Raw genomic sequence first — 18,498 nt, forward strand, 5'->3', positions numbered from 1 at the left:
CAACATCCCTGCACCTCAGAGAAAGCATTAAAAGATAACAGGCAGCATGCTTGCTGTAGGCTGTTTTATAGCATTTTCATTGCTCTGAAGTAACAACAGGAAGTGCTTGTCTGTCCTGAGAGAGGACGTAAGTAAAAAGAAATAAGAACATTCCATGGAGCTTTTTAGTAAAGGCTCAGACAGGAAAGTGCCATTGATTAAATATGAAATTTCTCTTTCATTTCACATTTGCTCCCCCTGGACACTTCTATTGCTCTGGAAAGTGGTAAGGAAATCCTCCGCCAGGCTAAAGAAAGGTAGGGACAGAGTATAAAAGTGATGGAATGAAGAAAAACGATAGGAATAATTCTAGTAATGCCACAGTAAAAGAAAAAAAGCTTGGAGATTTACGATGAATGACAACCCAAGTTGTGTAGGCTAACTCCATTTGAAGTGTTTATGAAATATCTCTACACAGCACTGTTCAGTTCTGGCATGTATTAGAAGATGATGCACAAAGTCTCCTGAACACGGCCATCTGGCTTACCAGTTATGGAACTAAAGCAGCATGGAACTAAAGAATAAACAAGTCAAGACTTAAATACCACTATGTCACATGTGGTTCTTCAACAAAGGAAAGTGTGTTAATCAACAATCAAACAGTGCAATCCTGCACATGTTAACAAAGAAGTACACTCTATTGTATTCAATGGAGCTTACTTCCAGGTAAGGGTACGAGATAGTTAGTGACAAAAGAACTGAGTCGCAGCAAGCGTTGGAGGTCAAAATGATTCAATCCGGCATAGAATCTAGACATAATCTAGTCTGTATCTCCCAGAACTTTTATTTCCAGCAGGAAGGAAGTTGGTAGACTTTCTGGATTTCACAGTTCTGCCTCCGTGAAGGGAAGAGAAAATAGAAGTGTAGAACACAGAATCAAGTATGGTACAACAGTTCAAAATACTGCTTTAAAAACAAAACAGGAAAAGGGAAATTGCTATTCAGTCCACAAGTGCCCCTTCTGGAAGCTCAACTACTACGGGGGCATCGTCTTCAGGCTCAGCCTCAAAGTCCCACTTGAACTTCTTGGTTAGGTGGACTTTAAACCTCTCTGCCTTCTTTCTCAGAGTCCTGTCAACAGTTGGGCTGCAGGTATAGGAGAAGAAGACCTAGAAAAAACGCAGTACAGTCCGTTAGTAGAATACTATAGAAGACATACTGGGTTGTATCCAATGCTAGCCCTACCCAGAGTAGACTCACCAAAGTTAATGAACATGACTAACTAGGGTACATCAATTTCAATGGGCCTACTCTGAGTAAAACAGCATTGGGCACAGAGAGAGGAGAAACGTGACTGGACTGCATACATATAATACTAATAATATAATAATAATTTTAAGGAAAAAATGTCAAAGGTCAAATCCCAACCTATTATGCTCCTGCATCACAGAGGCACACACAAAAACCTGATACAAACCTAAGCACAATTCACTTGAAAGGTTTAGAATTGTGACTTAAAGAAGCCATGCTCAGTTATCCATAATACTCTGTTTTGGATGTTGAGAAGAAACAGAATTCTGACATTCTTGTAGAGAAAAAAAAGATCTCAAACCATGTCAATTATAGCAATTCCCGGATAAATGGGAACTGTTACAGGATACGAGACACCTTAGTCCATTAATCATTTCAGATTTACCCAATTTACTGGTGATCAATTAAGCCTCCAAAAATCTGTATATGAAAACATTTCTGAAGGGGGAAATGCTTTAGATCGTGCAGACATGCAGCCTTGTAAAGAAGCCCACAAACGTTGTTAGGCTGCTACAAGGTAAGTAATGTTATTTCATATTGGCCCTCTCCATGGCCAGCATAGAAGTGCAGATTAGTTTTTTAAAAAGCAAAAGCAAACTCTACTTTCTATCAAACAGGGTGTGAATGTGCAGGTGAGTCCAAGCTAGACCCTTCCTCCACGGAAAGGAAATCAAGTAGGCTGGAAACGTGCTAGAGCAATCCATCCCTCCTCTGCCACCCTGATCCGTCTCCCTTGTGTCACCTATGCCAAGTAGGCAACTATGAGGTTGCCCATATGCCACAACAGGCACAATCTTAAAAGCCACATTCATAGAATCATGGAATTGTACAGCTGGAAGGGACAAGGGTCATCTAGTCCAACCCCCTGCAATGCAGGAATCTTTTGCCCAGAATGGGGCTGGATGCCACAACCCTGAGATTAAGAGTCTCCAACTGAGCTTCCCTGTTGTGGAAAACCGGAGGAGGAATGCCTCTAACACCTGCTGCCCACGATTTTTAAGCAAGTAACCGTTACTTCCAAATTATCTGGGTGAGACAATTTTCTTTTTAAAATAAAAGTATTCAAAAGGGTTTATAATCAGGTAATATGATTCATTCTATTTATGAATAACTTGAGCCTTAGAATTAACCATAATTTTGAAAGGGCCACGCTCTCTCAAATTTAAATCTCTTAACTTTTCACACACAAGGGGATATTTCCTGTTACTTTTGACCCATCACATGCGTGTTCGATTAGAAATCTCATCTCTAAGCTCATCTCTTCTGCCTCTGTGCTAAATTTGTTACACATAATTCATTTCCAAGGCAACCGACTGATAGCCAAAAGCAAAGACATTTCCATTGCAGGAACACGCAAAGGAGAAACTTTGTAATGCAGGAGGAAAGCTTGTGCTGTTGTTGCTGCTTTTTAAAATTAAAAAAGACCTACAGACAGCAGGGAAAAGCACAAAAAGATCAAGGTGTGGTTCATTGCTGTGTGTCATTTCGCACCTTGTTTATCATAGTGTGAAGTGCCTTCTCCTGCTAAACTAATTACAAAGTAATCCAGGCATTAGAAAACGAAAACCCTTATTTTTGTTTTGTTTTACTCCCTTCACCAGCACAGTAACATCCACATGAAAAATAAGTGTCCAGTCACTGCATTTTGAAAAAAATCAGCCAGGTACTGCTGGGATACCAAAAGCTTAGGAAATATTAAAAGGTGGTCCCGTAAGAAAAAAGGTAATAAAAAAAATCTACCTTAAAGCAATGCCGTTGCAACGCCAACCAAAATGTTACAAAATGTTACAAAATAGTTTTGAGTTCCCCAGAAGTCTTCATCAGGCTAGATGGCAAGAAAAAGGGAGTTGAAGAGCAGAGGCGAGAGAGCTTTGGGCCAGTGTTCAAGCCATCCACACAGCTGCACCTGGTTTGGGAGGTAAAGGTAAGGGGACCCCTGACCGTTAGATCCAGTCGCGGACAACTCTGGGATTACGGCACTCATCTCACTTTACTGGCCGAGGGAGCCAGCGTACAGCTTCCGGGTCATGTGGCCACCATGACTAAGTGGCTTCTGGTGAACCAGAGCAGCGCACAGAAACACCGTTTACCTTCTCGCCGGAGCGGTACCTATTTATCTACTTGCACTTCGTGAGGTAGCAGGTATTTAAATGAGCCCCCCCCCCTTTTTATGCGCTATGCTGGGCAGGAATCAAGTTGCCTTGTGGCCTCTTGAGAAGGAGAAACAAAGCAACCTGCTGCTACTCAGTTCAGCTCATTTAATGTTTAAGCAATAATCTTTCTGTCTGCTAGGCAGTGCGAACAGGTTATTTTTTGCATGTGAAGAAGGGTTTGGCTTGTGACACAGAATCTGACTACTTATCTATCTATCTATCATCTATCTAAGATAAATCAAAATTTCTAGCCCACATGACTGTGGAGACATGTTTAAAAACACTTAAGACAGTTCCAGATTCCAATGTTCAAAGGCCCTATTTGACATGCTTCTCTTCCACAAGCTAAACAGATTCTGTCCCGCACAAAGAACCCCACAGTGCCTCAAGTGCTTATCTTCCCCTCTCTTGCCATTCTAATTTATATGGCCTCACACAAGACATAGTCTTTATTTTCTTTATCTGTCGTTCATGTAAGAATTTCTTTTTTTTAAAAGCCAATGTTAATGCATTTCCAGTTTAGTAACACAGTATTCAGTCTCAACTGGCATTACCTTCTTTGGCCAGAATTTCTAATTTCAGCCCAAACTAAAGCACTATTATTAAGAAGAATGCTGCACCTAAAGCTCAGAGGTACAAGATGATCTATTTCCCAGTTATAATAACAAGGGTGGAAAAGGCTTGCCTAAGAAGGTGAAAAGACACAAAACCTGACATTGTTACTTGACATTCATGCTTTCAACGAGTTCTCTGACATCCAGAAAGCTCTATGTTTGGGCCAGCCATAAAAGTGATAAGAGGGAAGCACAGCATACATGTCACTAAAATAAGGAAATGGTTCTGCCAGAATTCAGTTTGAGAAAAATTTGCTATTAACATTTATGAATGTAACGCCTCCCAACCATCAGTGAGCACTGAAAGCCTGAGATAAATGAGTAAATGCATACTGCACAGCTGCATTCTAAGTCATGGAAATGCTCTACAAATAATTCCTGTATCTGACATTGCAGTCAAAGTAAAATTGTACATATGTCCCCATAAGGAGGAGGAAGTAAATTAAAGCCTCGCTAGTTGTGTGGGAACAATGTGCATACAAAATAGTACAAGAATAGTGTCACACTTCTTGCTTGCAAATAAGCACACAGAAATCATTCCCACCTTGGAATTTTATTGCCTATATACCTTTCCCTGGTGATTTCAGAGTTATCCATCATATTCAGACAATACTCCTGCAACATATGTTAGGCCAAGAAATGGTGAATGACCAGGGTGACCCAGGGAGCTTTATGGCTGGGCAAGGATCTGAAGCCTTAGGGTGGTATTGAGCTAAGTTTTACTCACAGAAGACTCATTGAATAAATTGACTTAACTTAGCCATGCTCATTCATTATAATGAGTCAGCTTAGTTGAATAGCACCTCTGATGTCCAATGCAGCATACTGTTCTAGACATAGATAGAAAAATGATGACATGAAAACTCAAACTGTCTTCTGCAAGGTTAGCTTCCCTGAAGGCCCTCAAAGCAAGCTTTCATCAGGAAGCAGCAGCACAATGTAATTTTCTTAGGTCTTGCAGACAAACATATACACAAATTAGCTAATGGGTTACTTGAATATCGGGAACTGCCACCTGCTGTCAACAACTCTTGTTTACAACTATCATAAAGCAACTAGGAGATGCTCCCTCCAGCTGCCTCGTGTGTTTTTTTTTAAAAATGTACTGCTTCTGTTCGGCTTCAAAGCTGGAAAGAAACAATTATCATTATTATACAGCCTGATTGAATTTCAATTTGTTGACAAGAGTGTTGTCAGTCCTCCAGAATGAATGACACACAACAGCTAAATTCTATGGCCGGGATCCAAGAGGCCATGCTCAATCTTTCATGCACAGATGCAGGCTTTCAGCTCTCTTTGCTACAGCAGCGCCTCCTCCCCTGCACAAAAAGCTGATCCCAAATGCCTACAAGCCTTCTGCAGTAGCAATGGTTGAGACGTGGAGGCATGCTGATAGATGGGAAGGGTGACTGCCACCCTTCTGTGATCACATAGAGAGGAATTGTGCATGTACTTCGGCATCCTGGTCCTCTGGAACAAATGCAGCACTCACTCGCATAGCCCATCTTGCTTTATTTTATTGCTGTTCTGGGTAAATTTGCCAGAACAAAGTCTAAAAGGAGTCTGCCAGGACAAAGCCAGAAAGGCGAAAGGCAGAAATCAGAGAAAGCTGTGGTATCTCCTTCACTGGAGATGCTCAGGCAAAGGCTAGACAGGCACCTGAAACGGATGCCTTGGGCATGGGGTTTGTTTTCTTTCTTAGGGTTAGATCGTTCCTTTGCATTATATTCAAAGTAGCTGGCAAAATCACCACTTCGTGAGCAATACGAATGTACAGAGTATGGGAAAACAAGAAGAACTTGAGCTCTTAATGCAGGATGGCAAATATAACCTAATATGCATTACTGAAACCTGGTGGAGTGTGACTCATGACTGGAAGGTAGAAATTGTGGGATACAACCTACTAAAGAAGGAACAGTTCAAACAGGGAGGAGCAGTAGCATCTTCAAATATACTTGTAGGATGGAGCAAACTCCAGAGGCTAGGATCCAAACCAATGGATTCAAGTTACAAGAAAGGAGATTCCAACTAAACATCAGTAAGAATTTTCTAACATTAAGAGTTGTTTGACAGTGGAACAGACTCACACAAGAGGTGGTGGACTCTCCTTCCTTGGTGGTTTATAAGCAGAGGTTTGATGTCCATCTGTCAGGAATTCTTTAGCTGCTGTTCCTGCATTGCAGGGGGGTTGACTAGATAACCCTCAGAGTCCCTCCCAACTCTACAATACTATGATTCTAGGTCTCCACTAATTTCAGTATTGTATCATTCATAATCTGTGGCTTTAATTCTGGGATAGCAGCAAAAATTTAGTTTGATCTATTGAAAAAAGGAAAATCTCTCTCTTATGTAAATATCTCGAAAAGGAACCCTGAATCAACCATACAGTTTCTGCATCCATACAATTACATCACTTTCTCAGTCAGATTCACCAAACAAGTACCCACTCACTTTGTTTGAATCAACCACAGAAGCTACTACATCTTTGGCTAGAGAGATGACTTCATCTACTTATAACATCCTCCAAAGGCCAATCTATCCTATGCATGGCCATGGGAGAGACACTTTCTTTGGAAGAAAGTGATTGACAGTGATTGGGTAGAATTCAACACAGAGTGGGGTATGCAAGAGCAGAACAGGGTCTACTTAAGCAACAAGACCCTACAGCTCTTCAGGAGATTCTGCAGCCCTTTTGCAAATTTAGCAATTAATACCAATATAAAGAAAGATGAAGAAAAAGTTCTCAGTAAGTGATATATTATCCCTGTAAGGCTTTCTATTCCAACATAAGTCAGCATTGTTGGAAGGGATGAACTCGCATTGCTTAATGCTTTCACCTTTAGTGGAAACGGCCAATAGTGCAGGAGTTTTGGGACATGGTTGCTGATTACCGCACACTAAACCACAGCTATCTCCGAAAACTATCCTCCATCATCATTTTGAATGAACTACCATAGATTCCAGCACAAAGACTTTCTTAAGCAATTGTATACAGCTGGGATAACAACAACAATTGTGCCCCAGCCACTCTGGGATAATTAAAATCTAGAGACTATGCTTATATACAAACTTACTCAGCAAAATCATTCAAAAAGGTATTATGATATCATGGTTTCTGTTTATTTCCTATGTGGAAGTCCTCCAAACTTCTCAGATAACACCAGAGAAACAGCCTGGTGACCTGCTACCACCTAGCTCTCAGGGGTGGCCCCTCTCTCTCCCAACTGCTAACATACGGCTTTTGGAAAAACCATCTTGCCCTGATGTTCACTCTAAACAAGCAGTTTTTTCTCTCTTTTGTTTTAACTCTTAAAAAAATGATTATGATGATAATTTTTTATTATTTCTACCCCTCCCATCTGGCTGGGTTTCCTCAGACACTCTGGGCGGCTTTCAACAGAACATTTAAAACAGAATAAAACTTCAAACATTAAAAGCTTCCCTAAACAGGGCTGCCTTCAGATATCTTCTAAAAGTCGGATAGTTGTTAATTTCCTTGACATCTGATGGTTCCCTCCCTAAATTATGCTTACTGCTGCAATGTTTTTTGTGAAACTTTTTGTAAGATTCACATATAAAGTAGTATATAAATACAACAATAAAAATTGAGTTGTGAGAGTGTATGCATGTTCTGTGGCCAGTATTTTTAACTCCATTTCAAAATAAAATAAAATTTTCATTATTTAAAGAAAAGGAACAGGGTCAGAAAAATGTATGTAACAATGTTACATTGGACATTTTAACAGCACATTATGGGAAGAGAAAGGATTGTAACATAGGTTTTCAATATGGGGAGGCAAACCTCATGATAGCTTGCCATAGTAGTTTCGTCTCAAGACAAAAACTGGATTTTAGTTTGATTAGCTGGGGAGCTTTCTTACTTTTTTAAATTTTAAATGGTATGAACATTCAAACAAAAACCATTCAATTTCACATTGTGAGAACTGCCTGTCATTATGATGCTGCATTTTGCACATGCATGCAGTTCTTGGGGAAATTCACCCCACTACTGCTTCCCAACCTCTACAGTACCAAAACCAGCTCCCTTACCTGCAAGGTGTTGGTTAAAAAGTTGTCCTGGGAAACAATGTCCACAAAGAAGTCTGCTGGGATTTCACTGAGCTGATGGTACAGGACCGAAATGAGGTTAACGAACAGGGCCTGATGCTTCACTATGGCATCCTCTGACCTGCATAAGAGATTCAGGAGTTTCTTCCAGTGCTCAAAGGCATCATATACATTCCCAATCAAGAAGCAGATGAAGGCAAACTGCAGTTCCCCTGAAAAGGTCACACACACACACAAAAGAAAAAAACAAGAAGGTGTTTGTTTAGCTTCAATTCTGGTAGCATAACAAAAGGGTACACTGCTTTTATTATTTATTTAACTATTTTTATAACACCATTCATACTTCAAGGAAAATTTACAAACACAATAATACAGTTAAAAAGTAAATACAAAAAACCCCATAATAAACTAAAAGCCACAATATCGTAAAAGCAGCATGAAGGAGTCAGCAGGATTGAAATGGTGTCTAAAAATACCAGGAAATCCTTTTTTTTTCAGGCATCAAAAGGACAATAAGGTAGGTGCCAGCAAATATCTCTGAAAAGAGCATTTCACAACCGGAATACCACCACCATGAAGTTCCTCTCTCTACAGCCAGCCACCCAACAGCAAGGGCATTAGAGCCTCTCTAATTAAGATCTTTACATGAAAGCCTTGGCTATAATATAAAGCAGATCTGCATAACTTGTGAACACAGCCCAACAGCAATGTAAGGTGGCCCACTAGGGCCTCCATAAACCTGCTTTGGGTGCATGCCTAGAACTTCAAAGAAAAAGAGGGCTATATATTTGGCATGCCCATAAGGTAAGCTCCACAGTGGTATTCTGCCTGCCTCCTCCCTGGCAGAGAAAGCTTGTGATAAAACCACATTAAGGTACAGGGGGCTGTATAGCTACTGAACTAGGCACTAGAGCAGAGTTCTCTCATGGTTTGGATTTGACATGAGCCACATTTGGCAAACAGAGGATTTTATTATAATTACTAAACTAATCTTGAGAAGGCTACTGTCATCCCAGCTTGATTTCATGGTTCTCTCCCCATGATATCTATAGGATTTATTCAAGAACATGCTCCCTAGGGTAGCACATGTCCACAGCTTTCCTTTGTTTCCAAGGGTGAGAGCTGATAATTAAGGTACCACTACTGAGAGACAGCAGCCAATTGTCTCTAATAAGTAATTAAATAACAAATGCCTTACTTCTGAAATCTATCAAAGCAGAACCCTAGCTTTACCACTAGAGGTCACCAATATCACACATGAGAAGTTTTTGGTTTCTCAATTAACCTACTGTCCATGGTTGTTTAGTGAGAAGGGGTGAGGGAGTCTGCACCCTACCCAAATTTATCACTTAACCAGATATAAATGTTATAAGTGAAGTCAGATTTGTTATCACAAAAGGCTACTTTTCGGTTTACTTCTGAACAGCATAGAAGCATTCATGAGTGGAACTGAACTGTTATATTGATGACAGATGCAAGCACTGAAAAAAGCCCTACATACCTCTTCAAAACAGAAGTATGCATTACAGTTCAGAAATTTTGTTTCCAGACAGATTTTGGCATGCAAATGGCACCTGAGAGATACTTTGATAGCAACAAGAAAAGCAATTTCTGTAAAAGCAGGTTAACTCACCAAGCACATCCTGGGAATTGCTGGCATACTGTTTACTGATCACCGTCTCCAGGGCATAGCTAAGGTCCATGCTATGCCTAGTAACTTCTTCAGGGGTAGCACCTTCAGGGTACATTTGCTTAGGTATTTCTGTAAACCTGATCTCAGTGCCAGCTTTCAGCTGCATTTTGGGCAGCCGGGCCAACCCCTCTGCATAGCTTTTGCACTCTGTGTCATACCGGGGCAGGTTCTGTTCAACTCGATCTTTAGTAAACCTCCCAGGCAAAATAGGAAGCACTTCTGAAAAGGCACATATCTGTCCACTTTCTGGCTGTAGTTTTTGCATCACAAATTCATTAATGAAATTAGTGAGGGAAATCCATTTTTTAAGAGTGTCATATGGGTAAGGACCCAGAAATTGGTCCATCTCCTGGAGGTTAGTCCTCATTGCTTCAGTCTCATTTTCAGAAGCTGGGGTAAGGTCTACTTCTTCCCTGACGGGGTCCCAGTGTAGCACTCGCAGATCACGCGGCTGCAAGTTCATGAAGAAGCCGGTGCGAGGGCCACTCTCTTTGCGATTGTTCTTATCAACAGAGCTGTAGTGAAGGAAATGAATTCCAGGGGGTATCATCTTGACTCCACGGAACTTGGGGCCCACTTGCCAAGTGTTGTAGTCAATGCCAAACTCTGTTCCTTCTGGCACATTCAAAATGATGACTGTAGCGCCCTCAAAAAAGAGCCGCTTTGCCAGGTCTTGATCTATCTGCATTTCTGCTTCTCCCCTGGTCACACTACAACCTTATGAGAAATCTAGAAGAGAGCAAACAAATCTCATCTGAATACACTTTACAAGCATGATACATATATGACTAGGCTCTTGCTAGACTAGTCAGTGCCAAGCTTGATGGGCCACATTCCTGACTCATTCTATAGAAGCCAGGCAAAATAATTTTCCAACTGAATTTATCTTCACTGTCCATGGGACAGAAGTTACAACTACCTCCATCAGGAAACAAGATTCAAGTCCCAAAGTAAATAGGATTTAAACAACTTATGTGTACAGGCTTTCTGACTAATGTAGGCTTGAAGAGAAACTAGGAAGCTGCATTATAATGAGTCAGACCATTGGTCCAGCTAGCTCAGTGCTGCAAGGAGACTGTGTCAGGCATAGGTCACCAATAAAAAACACAGTGAAGTTAACTCATTACAGTGGTACCTCAGGTTACATATGCTTCAGGTTACATACACTTCAGGTTACAGACTCCGCTAACCCAGAAATAGTGCTTCAGGTTAAGAACTTTGCTTCAAGATGAGAACAGAAATCGTGCTCTGGCGGCGCAGTGGCAGCAGGAGGCCCCATTACCTAAAGTGGTGCTTCTGGTTAAGAACAGTTTCAGGTTAAGTACGGACCTCTGGAACGAATTAAGTACTTAACCTGAGGTACCACTGTATTCAAGAAACCAAAACAGCACAGGCCTAGTGATCTCAGCAACTCTTCCCAGTAGGTCTTGCTCCAATGAGGCAACTGCAAGGACTGGAGGTCCTCACTTTTCCCCTGCTCTCTAAAGCGCCTTCTCTCCAGGGTCTTTCCCAAGCAGTTGAAAATGGCATCAGCCCACAATCAATCTCTGCTCTGCTCTTTGCTCTTTTCCTTTTCTCCTGTGTGTTTTTTTACAAGTCTGGAGGTGGGGGCTGGGGTGGTCACAGCGGGAGGGGGCTACTCCCTGGATTCTTCAGCAGCCTGCCTCAACTCTGCCTCTTAGCCAACCTCCTCTCTAGCATCTGCTTCAGTCTCTGCCACAGCCTCTTCCTGCTCACTAAACCGTTACCTCTTCTGCTTCTGACACCACCACCTCCCAGGCATCTACCTCTGACCACTCCGCCACCACCCTAACTCTGAGTCTTCTTCCCCTAGGGTTCCTTGGGGGATTCCTCAGCTAGTGCCTCCCACCACTACTATGCATCCAGCCAGTCCATGAAATTCACACAGGCAGGAGGAGCCTCTCCCAGCTCTACGTGGGGAGATGCTATGAGTTGAACATGGGACCTTCCGCATGCAAAGCACGTGCTCCAGAACTACATAGTGGTACCTTGGGTTAAGAACTTAATTCGTTCTGGAGGTCCGTTCTTAACCTGAAACTGTTCTTAACCTGAGGTACCACTTTAGCTAATGGGGCCTCCGGCTGCTGCTGCTGCTGCGGCCCAATTTCTGTTCTCATCCTGAAGCAAAGTTCTTAACCCGACGTACTATTTCTGGGTTAGCAGAGTCTGTAACCTGAAGCGTCTGTAACCTGAGGTACCACTGTACCTCTGTGGCCAACAAGGGGGAAAAAACAAAAGAGGAATGAAAAGGAATAGTGGTAGAAGAGTTTCTGGCAACAGGAATTTAGTCGCATGAGACTCTCCATCTCAGAGTCGTGGGCTCACGCCCCACGTTGGGGAAAAGATCCCTGCGTTACAAAGGGTTGGACTAGATGGCCCTCGTGGTCCTTTCCAGATCATGTCTCTCAATTCACTTCTATGACCCTTCTCTCCGACCGCAACTCCTGTACCTTGAACTCCGGCTGCCTGAGGAGCTCAAGTTCCACAGGCGACGCTTTATTGCCTTTATTGCTGCACCCGCGGGCTTCTAGACTCCTCGCGCAGTTAAAGTGAGAGCAGAGGCCCTGCCCGGGTGGGAGGGAATAGAGAAGAGCAGCCTCAAGGGAAGATACTGGGGAAGTTTAGCCCGGGCCCACCGTGTGGCCGCGAAGAGGGAAAGGCGAAGGGCGGGGGATGCCACGCCCGCCCGACGCAGCCTTCGCCCACTTCTCACCTCCCTTCCGCGCCCCGAGGAAGGGAAGCGCAGCCGCCAAACTCGAGGAACTCTCGCCCCAGCAAGCCCCTGGAAACACTTGTCGGCAACTTCCGGCAACGGCGTTGGATATCCGGCGACCCTAGAGACAGGGGAAAGCGAACGACGTCCGGTCCCCCTCAAAAAGCAGTCCGGGTAGGTCCCGCGGCAGCGCCTCAAGACGTTCCGCTCTGGATGCTGAAAAGTAGCCTTTGCCGGTTGAGAGACAAGTTGGGTAAGAGGCGGCGGCGCGACGTGTTTGCTTGCTTGCTTGGAAAGTTGGCGGGATTGCGGATGTTTAATCCTCCGTCCTTTCTCCGTACCGAGAGGCTTGGCACTGTGCCAGCAGCTGCACCAAAGAAAACGCGGTGACTCCTGTGCAGGTTTCTCCGGCGCTGGGATGAGGTTTCCCTGCACACCTGCGGGCGGAGAGGAAGGTTTCCGCGAGAGAAGATAATCAGTCAAACAGAGCATAAGGGATCTACTGGCCGATCTCTGGGTTATTCGCCATGGACTAGAGCAACAAAGCGTTTCTGACTCCCCGGTGGTTTTAGAATAGCAACATCCTCCCATCAGTTTAGGCAGCTGGGGTTTAGAAAGCATGGGATAACCAGGTATGGTCTCTTGTGTGAAATGGCTTTGCGCCTTGTTCAGTTCTGGTCCTGGAACCCCTTTCCTAGGTCCAGATTGTGCTCGGTCAGGGGCGCCTTGTTTAATTCAAACTATTGTTTTTTGCACCTGGCTCTGGTTGGAAGATCTTAGGGTTTTTCTAGGGTGAAACCATATCTATCTGACACCAGTTTGAAGGTTTTAAACTAAGGTTACCAGATGTCCCTGGATTTACAAAGCACTCCCCATACAAATTTCTATCATTCCTACTGAAGTTGAAAAGTGTCCCCAGATTCATTGAAAAAAATCTGGTAACCTTATTTTAAACAATTCATGAAGGCTATTGGTGACTACTAACCCTAATGGCTACGTTCTGCCTCCACTGTTGCAAGCAGTGTGCTTCTGAATAATAATAAAAAAGTAAAATACCAGCAGCTGGAAACAGTAGGAAGGAAGAGTACTGTTGTGCGATGGTGGATGTTGTAATTTTCTCAAGGGCCACAGGTTTCCTGCTCCTGCTATAAGGTCTTGAAGTTATAGGTTTTTAAGAGGGTCAGATACATCTGCGTAGCAAACACCAAAACAATAAAAACATGAAGTCTTTTAAAGTGATAGAGAACTCTTACTTTAGGCTCCAAGCAAGGTCCTCTGCCCCTTTCATAAAAGCTCAGTTGACTGCTCAGAAGTTTTCCTTCCAAGGACTTGGGCAAGGTTGTTTCCCAGCCCTGATATGCAAGCTTTTTTTAATTAAAGTTAAGGGAGAGACACTGTGCTGGCCATCAGGCAATGGCTTTTCCCACCTGCCTTGCCCCATCCTCCAGGCCTAGAAGCCTTTCCCAGACCATGACTTTGAGAACAGCAGAAGCATCTGGGAAGAGAGGAGTTAAGGAATTTTTTTTAAAAAAATAATTTCGTAAGTTGTGAGTCCTTGTTTCTCAGTTTAATCCTTTTTCATCGTTTTTCATGTTCTGTGGTATTTGTATGTTTTTGTGGTATTTTATGCTGATATTTTTATTGATTATAGTTTAGTAATTCTTTACTGTATTTATCGTATCAGCCTGAATATAAGCCTCATTCCCCCCCCCCCAATTCTGACCGTGAAAAGTTAGTGTGGCTTATATTCGCAACCTTGCGGTATGTAGCCAGGAGCATGGGGCAAACAGCTCTAGGAGCACAGCAAAGTGGTGTCCTCTTCCCCAAGGCTGGGAAGGGGAAAGGCCCCCCCCATGCAGCCAGGAGCAGCGAGGAATGGAGTGGTTTATATTCGGGGTTTTTGGTTGTTTTTCTCTCTCTCCCCCCCCCCCAATTTTAAAGGTGTGGGTTATACAGTGGTACCTCGGGTTAAGTACTAAATTAGTTCCGGAGGTCCGTTCTTAACCTGAAACTGTTCTTAACCTGAAGCACCACTTTAGCTAATGGGGCCTCCCGCTGCTACTGCGCCGCCGGAGCCCGATTTTTGTTCTTATCCTGAAGCAAAGTTCTTAACCTGAAGCATTATTTCTGGGTTAGCGGAGTCTGTAACCTGAAGCGTATGTAACCTGAAGCGTATGTAACCTGAGGTACCACTGTATTTAATTTTACTTTTTACTATTCTAATGCATTATTGGATAATTCTTTATTTGATATAAGTTGTTTATTTTAAAGTTATGTTTTTATTGTGACTTTTCTGAATTCATTCAAATTGTTATTAGGTGTGTGATCTTTGCTGTATATTTTGTTGTTTCTTTGGCTTGTAAGCTGCCTTGTGTATAGTAATATAGAAAGGTGGTGTGCAAATTAAACTAATTTTTCATTTCATCTCACTTTTAGCTAAAGCCCTTTCCACAAGCTTTCCCATTCATTCATTCATTCATTCATTAATACATGGAAGAGGAGTGGAGCCATGCCTGCTGGTCCTGTCCCCAGCATGAGTGTACCCACTTATCTCACCACCATGTGGTTGGTGCAAAGTCTGGACAAGGGACCCTACATGTGTACAGCTATACAGGTGCAGGTTCCTCTACATGAATAGAACTCTGTACAGTTTGGATCCCTAATCCCATGGTGGTATCTTAGGGGTCATTCCACGCCATTTCAACGCGGTTATGCCACCCACCATCTTGGATTTTGATGAAACTTGATGTACACCCTTCCCTTATGGTTGAAATATACTTTTTTTGGGGGGGAGGGCTGTAATAACCAATATTATTTTAGATTTTAAGAGGAACAACTTTGTTTCATTAATTTTTTCTATTACAGCTATGGATTGTAGGAAAGTTGTACCCAGTAGCCATTCCCCCCCCCATGATGTCCAAAAAATGTAAAATTTTGTTACAAGACATAAGAGACCATTAAATTTTATTCCTTGTTGAGAAAGAGCATGTCTTTGCAATAATTTTCACCATCAAAAACTTTTGATTCCATCGTGCCCACATGCTGAAAATTAAGGTTTTCTAGTTTTCCACCAAAAAACTAAATTTATACATTTTTAAGGCATTTATGAAATCTTTTGAGTGCTGGTGTATTTTTTCCTGAAATCCTCATGTTATTGAGCTTTGTGTAAAATTTCAAAGAGATCTGATCATTGATTATGGAGAGAGAAAAAACATACACAAGGCCGAGGATCTCAAGAGGGACAGAAACACAGATTTCATGAAACTCTGAAGTGCTATAAAATCAAAACTGTGATAGAGGAAAAAATTAAAGGGGGTTTCTTTCAACCATAAGGGAAGGGTGTACACCAAGTTTCATCAAAATCCGAGACGGTGGGTGGCAAAACCCTTGTTTTTTGCATTGATTTGATGTGGACCTTTAGGTTTTAAAGCTGGATGTGTAGGCTCAGCCTGGGTAAATTTGTGGCCCTTACTGGGCATGCCTGAGCAGGAAAGCCAAACTCATCGCTTTACAAGATGGCCTTAAAAGAAGTCGTCAGGTAGGATTTTACTCAAGTAGAATTAAATACTTAGTCCTTGCCCAGTTGTTTTCATCTCACACAAGAAAATCAAGTATATGTCCTGTGGCAACTGAGCTTCCAGAATAGTAAACTGTCCCTGTAGAACATGTATTTTAGAGTACTTATGCTTAATTAACACTTGCTGCACTTTTATAATCTACTATCAAGGGGTCTAAAAAGGTTGTGGTTGTTATTTCACTTTCAGTGCCTGCTTATTGGCTGAATTGAAATTCCAATCCCTTTCTGTTTTAATGGCTGTAACTGCAACTAGGATTTGGAAGGTCCTATTATGGATTAATTCATCCAGTGTGAGAATATTTGATGCCTGTGAGACGCCTGGTTGTTTCCATCCTCACATACCGAATTCTTGCTCTATCCTCTTTACCACAGATGGCTGTTTTCCAGTTTATGGGGGTTAAGCTCATGTGGGATTCCTTGATGAGATAAATGATGACAAGTAAATTTGTCTACTGCTTCCGGTCTTGCTCAGTGCAGCCACTGGGGAACCTAGAGATAGTGCTTAATTCAGGGGTAGCCCATGTGGTCCTCCGGAGCTACAACTCCCGTGAGCTCTGACCTCTGACCATCCTGGATGGGGATATTGCGAGTTGAAGCTTCACACCTGGAGACACTACACTGGCTATCTCTGGCTTGGATAAATTTCAAGGAGGTAGGGGGAAGTATTTTCTTGAGTTACTTATTGTCTTTTTATTCTGTAATTCCTCCAATGAGCTGGTAAACATTTCCCTCCATTTTATTCTCGCAGCAACTCTGTGAAGTAGGTTAGATTATTTGAAGAAAAAAAACATGCGCAGGATACCATAGTCATCAGGTTAGGGAGGGTTTCTTTGTCTAACACCACTCTCCTAAACGTGGATTGCATATCTCTCTTATTGCAGTAGACCTTATGGCAAAGTAAATGCATTTGGGATCAAAGCCTAGGTGCATATACACACATCCAGCAATAGCATGAAAAGAATAAATCGACAGACTGAAGGAAATGTTTCTAACAGATGTGCCCTGTTACTTCCTTATATGAAGCAAGATGAAATAACATGTATATGTTGGGTATAAACAGTGCTTTTTTTCTAAAAAAAATGTTTAGGGGTACTTTCATTTTCCTACTCATATTGAAATACTGCCCCTCAACGAGGCCAAACTTTGATTCACAAAATGTTTAGGGGTATGCGTACCCCTGCGCCCCCTCCCCCCAAAAAGCACTCTGTATACATTTGTTGTTGTGGCAACAGTAATCTCTTATCCTGTTAATTATTTAATTTAAATTGTTCATATTTGACTCTTCCTAACCTTGGCTAGTGACGGCGAAGTTTTAAGCTAAAGGTGTCACAAGACTCTGTTGCTCTTGCTGCAATAGATTTAACACAGCTACCCCCCCCCCCCCGGGGTGGGGGGCAGAAAACAGGAGTCACCCCTTGTTGGACAGTACACTTTGTTGTGTCACTCATAGAAGCTTCACTCATGGAACAAACTCAAGGAGAACCAGTTGTGAGAGTTTGAAGCAGAAGAGGCTGTGCTGAGCAATGATTGGCTGGGTACCTGTGATGTCACAAAGTACTCTCCCCAGAGCAGTTTTTCATCTTACAGCAAATTTTCTTAAACAAACAAAAGGAGATTAGGGGTGCATTCTTGTTCAGATGTGTCATTGAACAAACAGTGCTTTAAGCCAAGGATGGGGAACATGTAACCATTTAGATTTTGCTAAATTACAAGCCCCATCATCCCTGACCAACAGATCCCCCACCCATGCTTTAAAAAAAAATAGACCACCTCTGCCAGCCTGAAATTGGCATTTGCTGCACAGGCATGTGTTATTTGGTGTACCGGCCACCTAGCGCACCAGCAGCCACCCTGTCAGGCCTATTGGAGGCGGTGGCCGGCTGGGCCTTGGAGTTCCCTAACCTATTGGTATTGGGGGACTTCAACATCCATGCTGATGCCACTCCCTCCTCACAGGCTCTGGACCTGGTGTCTTCCATGGCGACACTAGGGCACACCCAGTTTGTTTCGGGCCCCACACATCAAGCAGGCCACACGCTGGATTTGATCTTTGGTGTAGGTATAGATGTGATCATGTCTCCTTCGATGAAGGTGCCATGGTCTGATCACTACGCCCTGAAAGCCAGGATTGACTTTCCACCCCCACCCTGCTTAGGTGCCGAGCCGATTTGGGCTCGCCCGCAGAGGCTGATGGACCCTGATAGATTCCGCCAAGCCTTGCGGGACCTTGCTCCCCCTGGCGACTCATTGACTGAGCTTGTTGAGGGCTGGAATATCCAGCTCCTGGCAGCCATCGATGAGATCGCACCGAAGCGCCCTCTGCGACCCCGCAGAAACCGGGCTCCCTGGTTTACCGAGGAGCTCTGGAA

At 42.9% G+C, this 18,498-nt stretch overlaps 1 protein-coding gene across 3 annotated transcripts; it reads right to left on the reverse strand.

The window, feature by feature from the left end:
* Nucleotides 1-805: 805 nt before the first annotated feature.
* AAR2 (AAR2 splicing factor) lies at nucleotides 806-12,661 on the reverse strand. 3 transcript variants are annotated; one of them, XM_053393994.1, is made up of 4 exons: nucleotides 12,553-12,661; nucleotides 9,759-10,547; nucleotides 8,108-8,337; nucleotides 806-1,148 (listed from the first exon to the last, which is right to left on the reverse strand). In XM_053393994.1, the coding sequence occupies exons 2-4, from the start codon at nucleotides 10,504-10,506 to the stop codon at nucleotides 981-983; spliced, it is 1,146 nt and encodes a 381-aa protein (XP_053249969.1). In that variant the 5' UTR covers nucleotides 10,507-10,547; nucleotides 12,553-12,661; the 3' UTR covers nucleotides 806-980. The 3 variants fall into 3 exon arrangements, with proteins under 3 accessions (XP_053249969.1, XP_053249970.1, XP_053249972.1); XM_053393995.1 differs by having other exon boundaries at nucleotides 12,290-12,605; XM_053393997.1 differs by lacking the exon at nucleotides 806-1,148 and adding an exon at nucleotides 3,670-4,887.
* Nucleotides 12,662-18,498: the final 5,837 nt, after the last annotated feature.

This window comes from Podarcis raffonei, chromosome 6 (assembly GCF_027172205.1).
Source record: "Podarcis raffonei isolate rPodRaf1 chromosome 6, rPodRaf1.pri, whole genome shotgun sequence".
Taxonomy (NCBI): domain Eukaryota; kingdom Metazoa; phylum Chordata; class Lepidosauria; order Squamata; family Lacertidae; genus Podarcis; species Podarcis raffonei.

What these genes read in the sequence shown, in the direction of transcription:
- AAR2 (XM_053393994.1), bottom strand. Translation starts at nt 10,506, where the DNA reads ATGCAGATAGATCAAGACCTGGCAAAGCGGCTCTTTTTTGAGGGCGCT. An exon ending in CAATTCCCAGGATGTGCTTG is followed by an intron (nt 8,338 to 9,758) that starts GTGAGTTAACCT and finishes TGACCTTTTCAG; the next exon opens with GGGAACTGCAGTTTGCCTTC. An exon ending in TTTTAACCAACACCTTGCAG is followed by an intron (nt 1,149 to 8,107) that starts GTAAGGGAGCTG and finishes CGTTTTTTCTAG; the next exon opens with GTCTTCTTCTCCTATACCTG.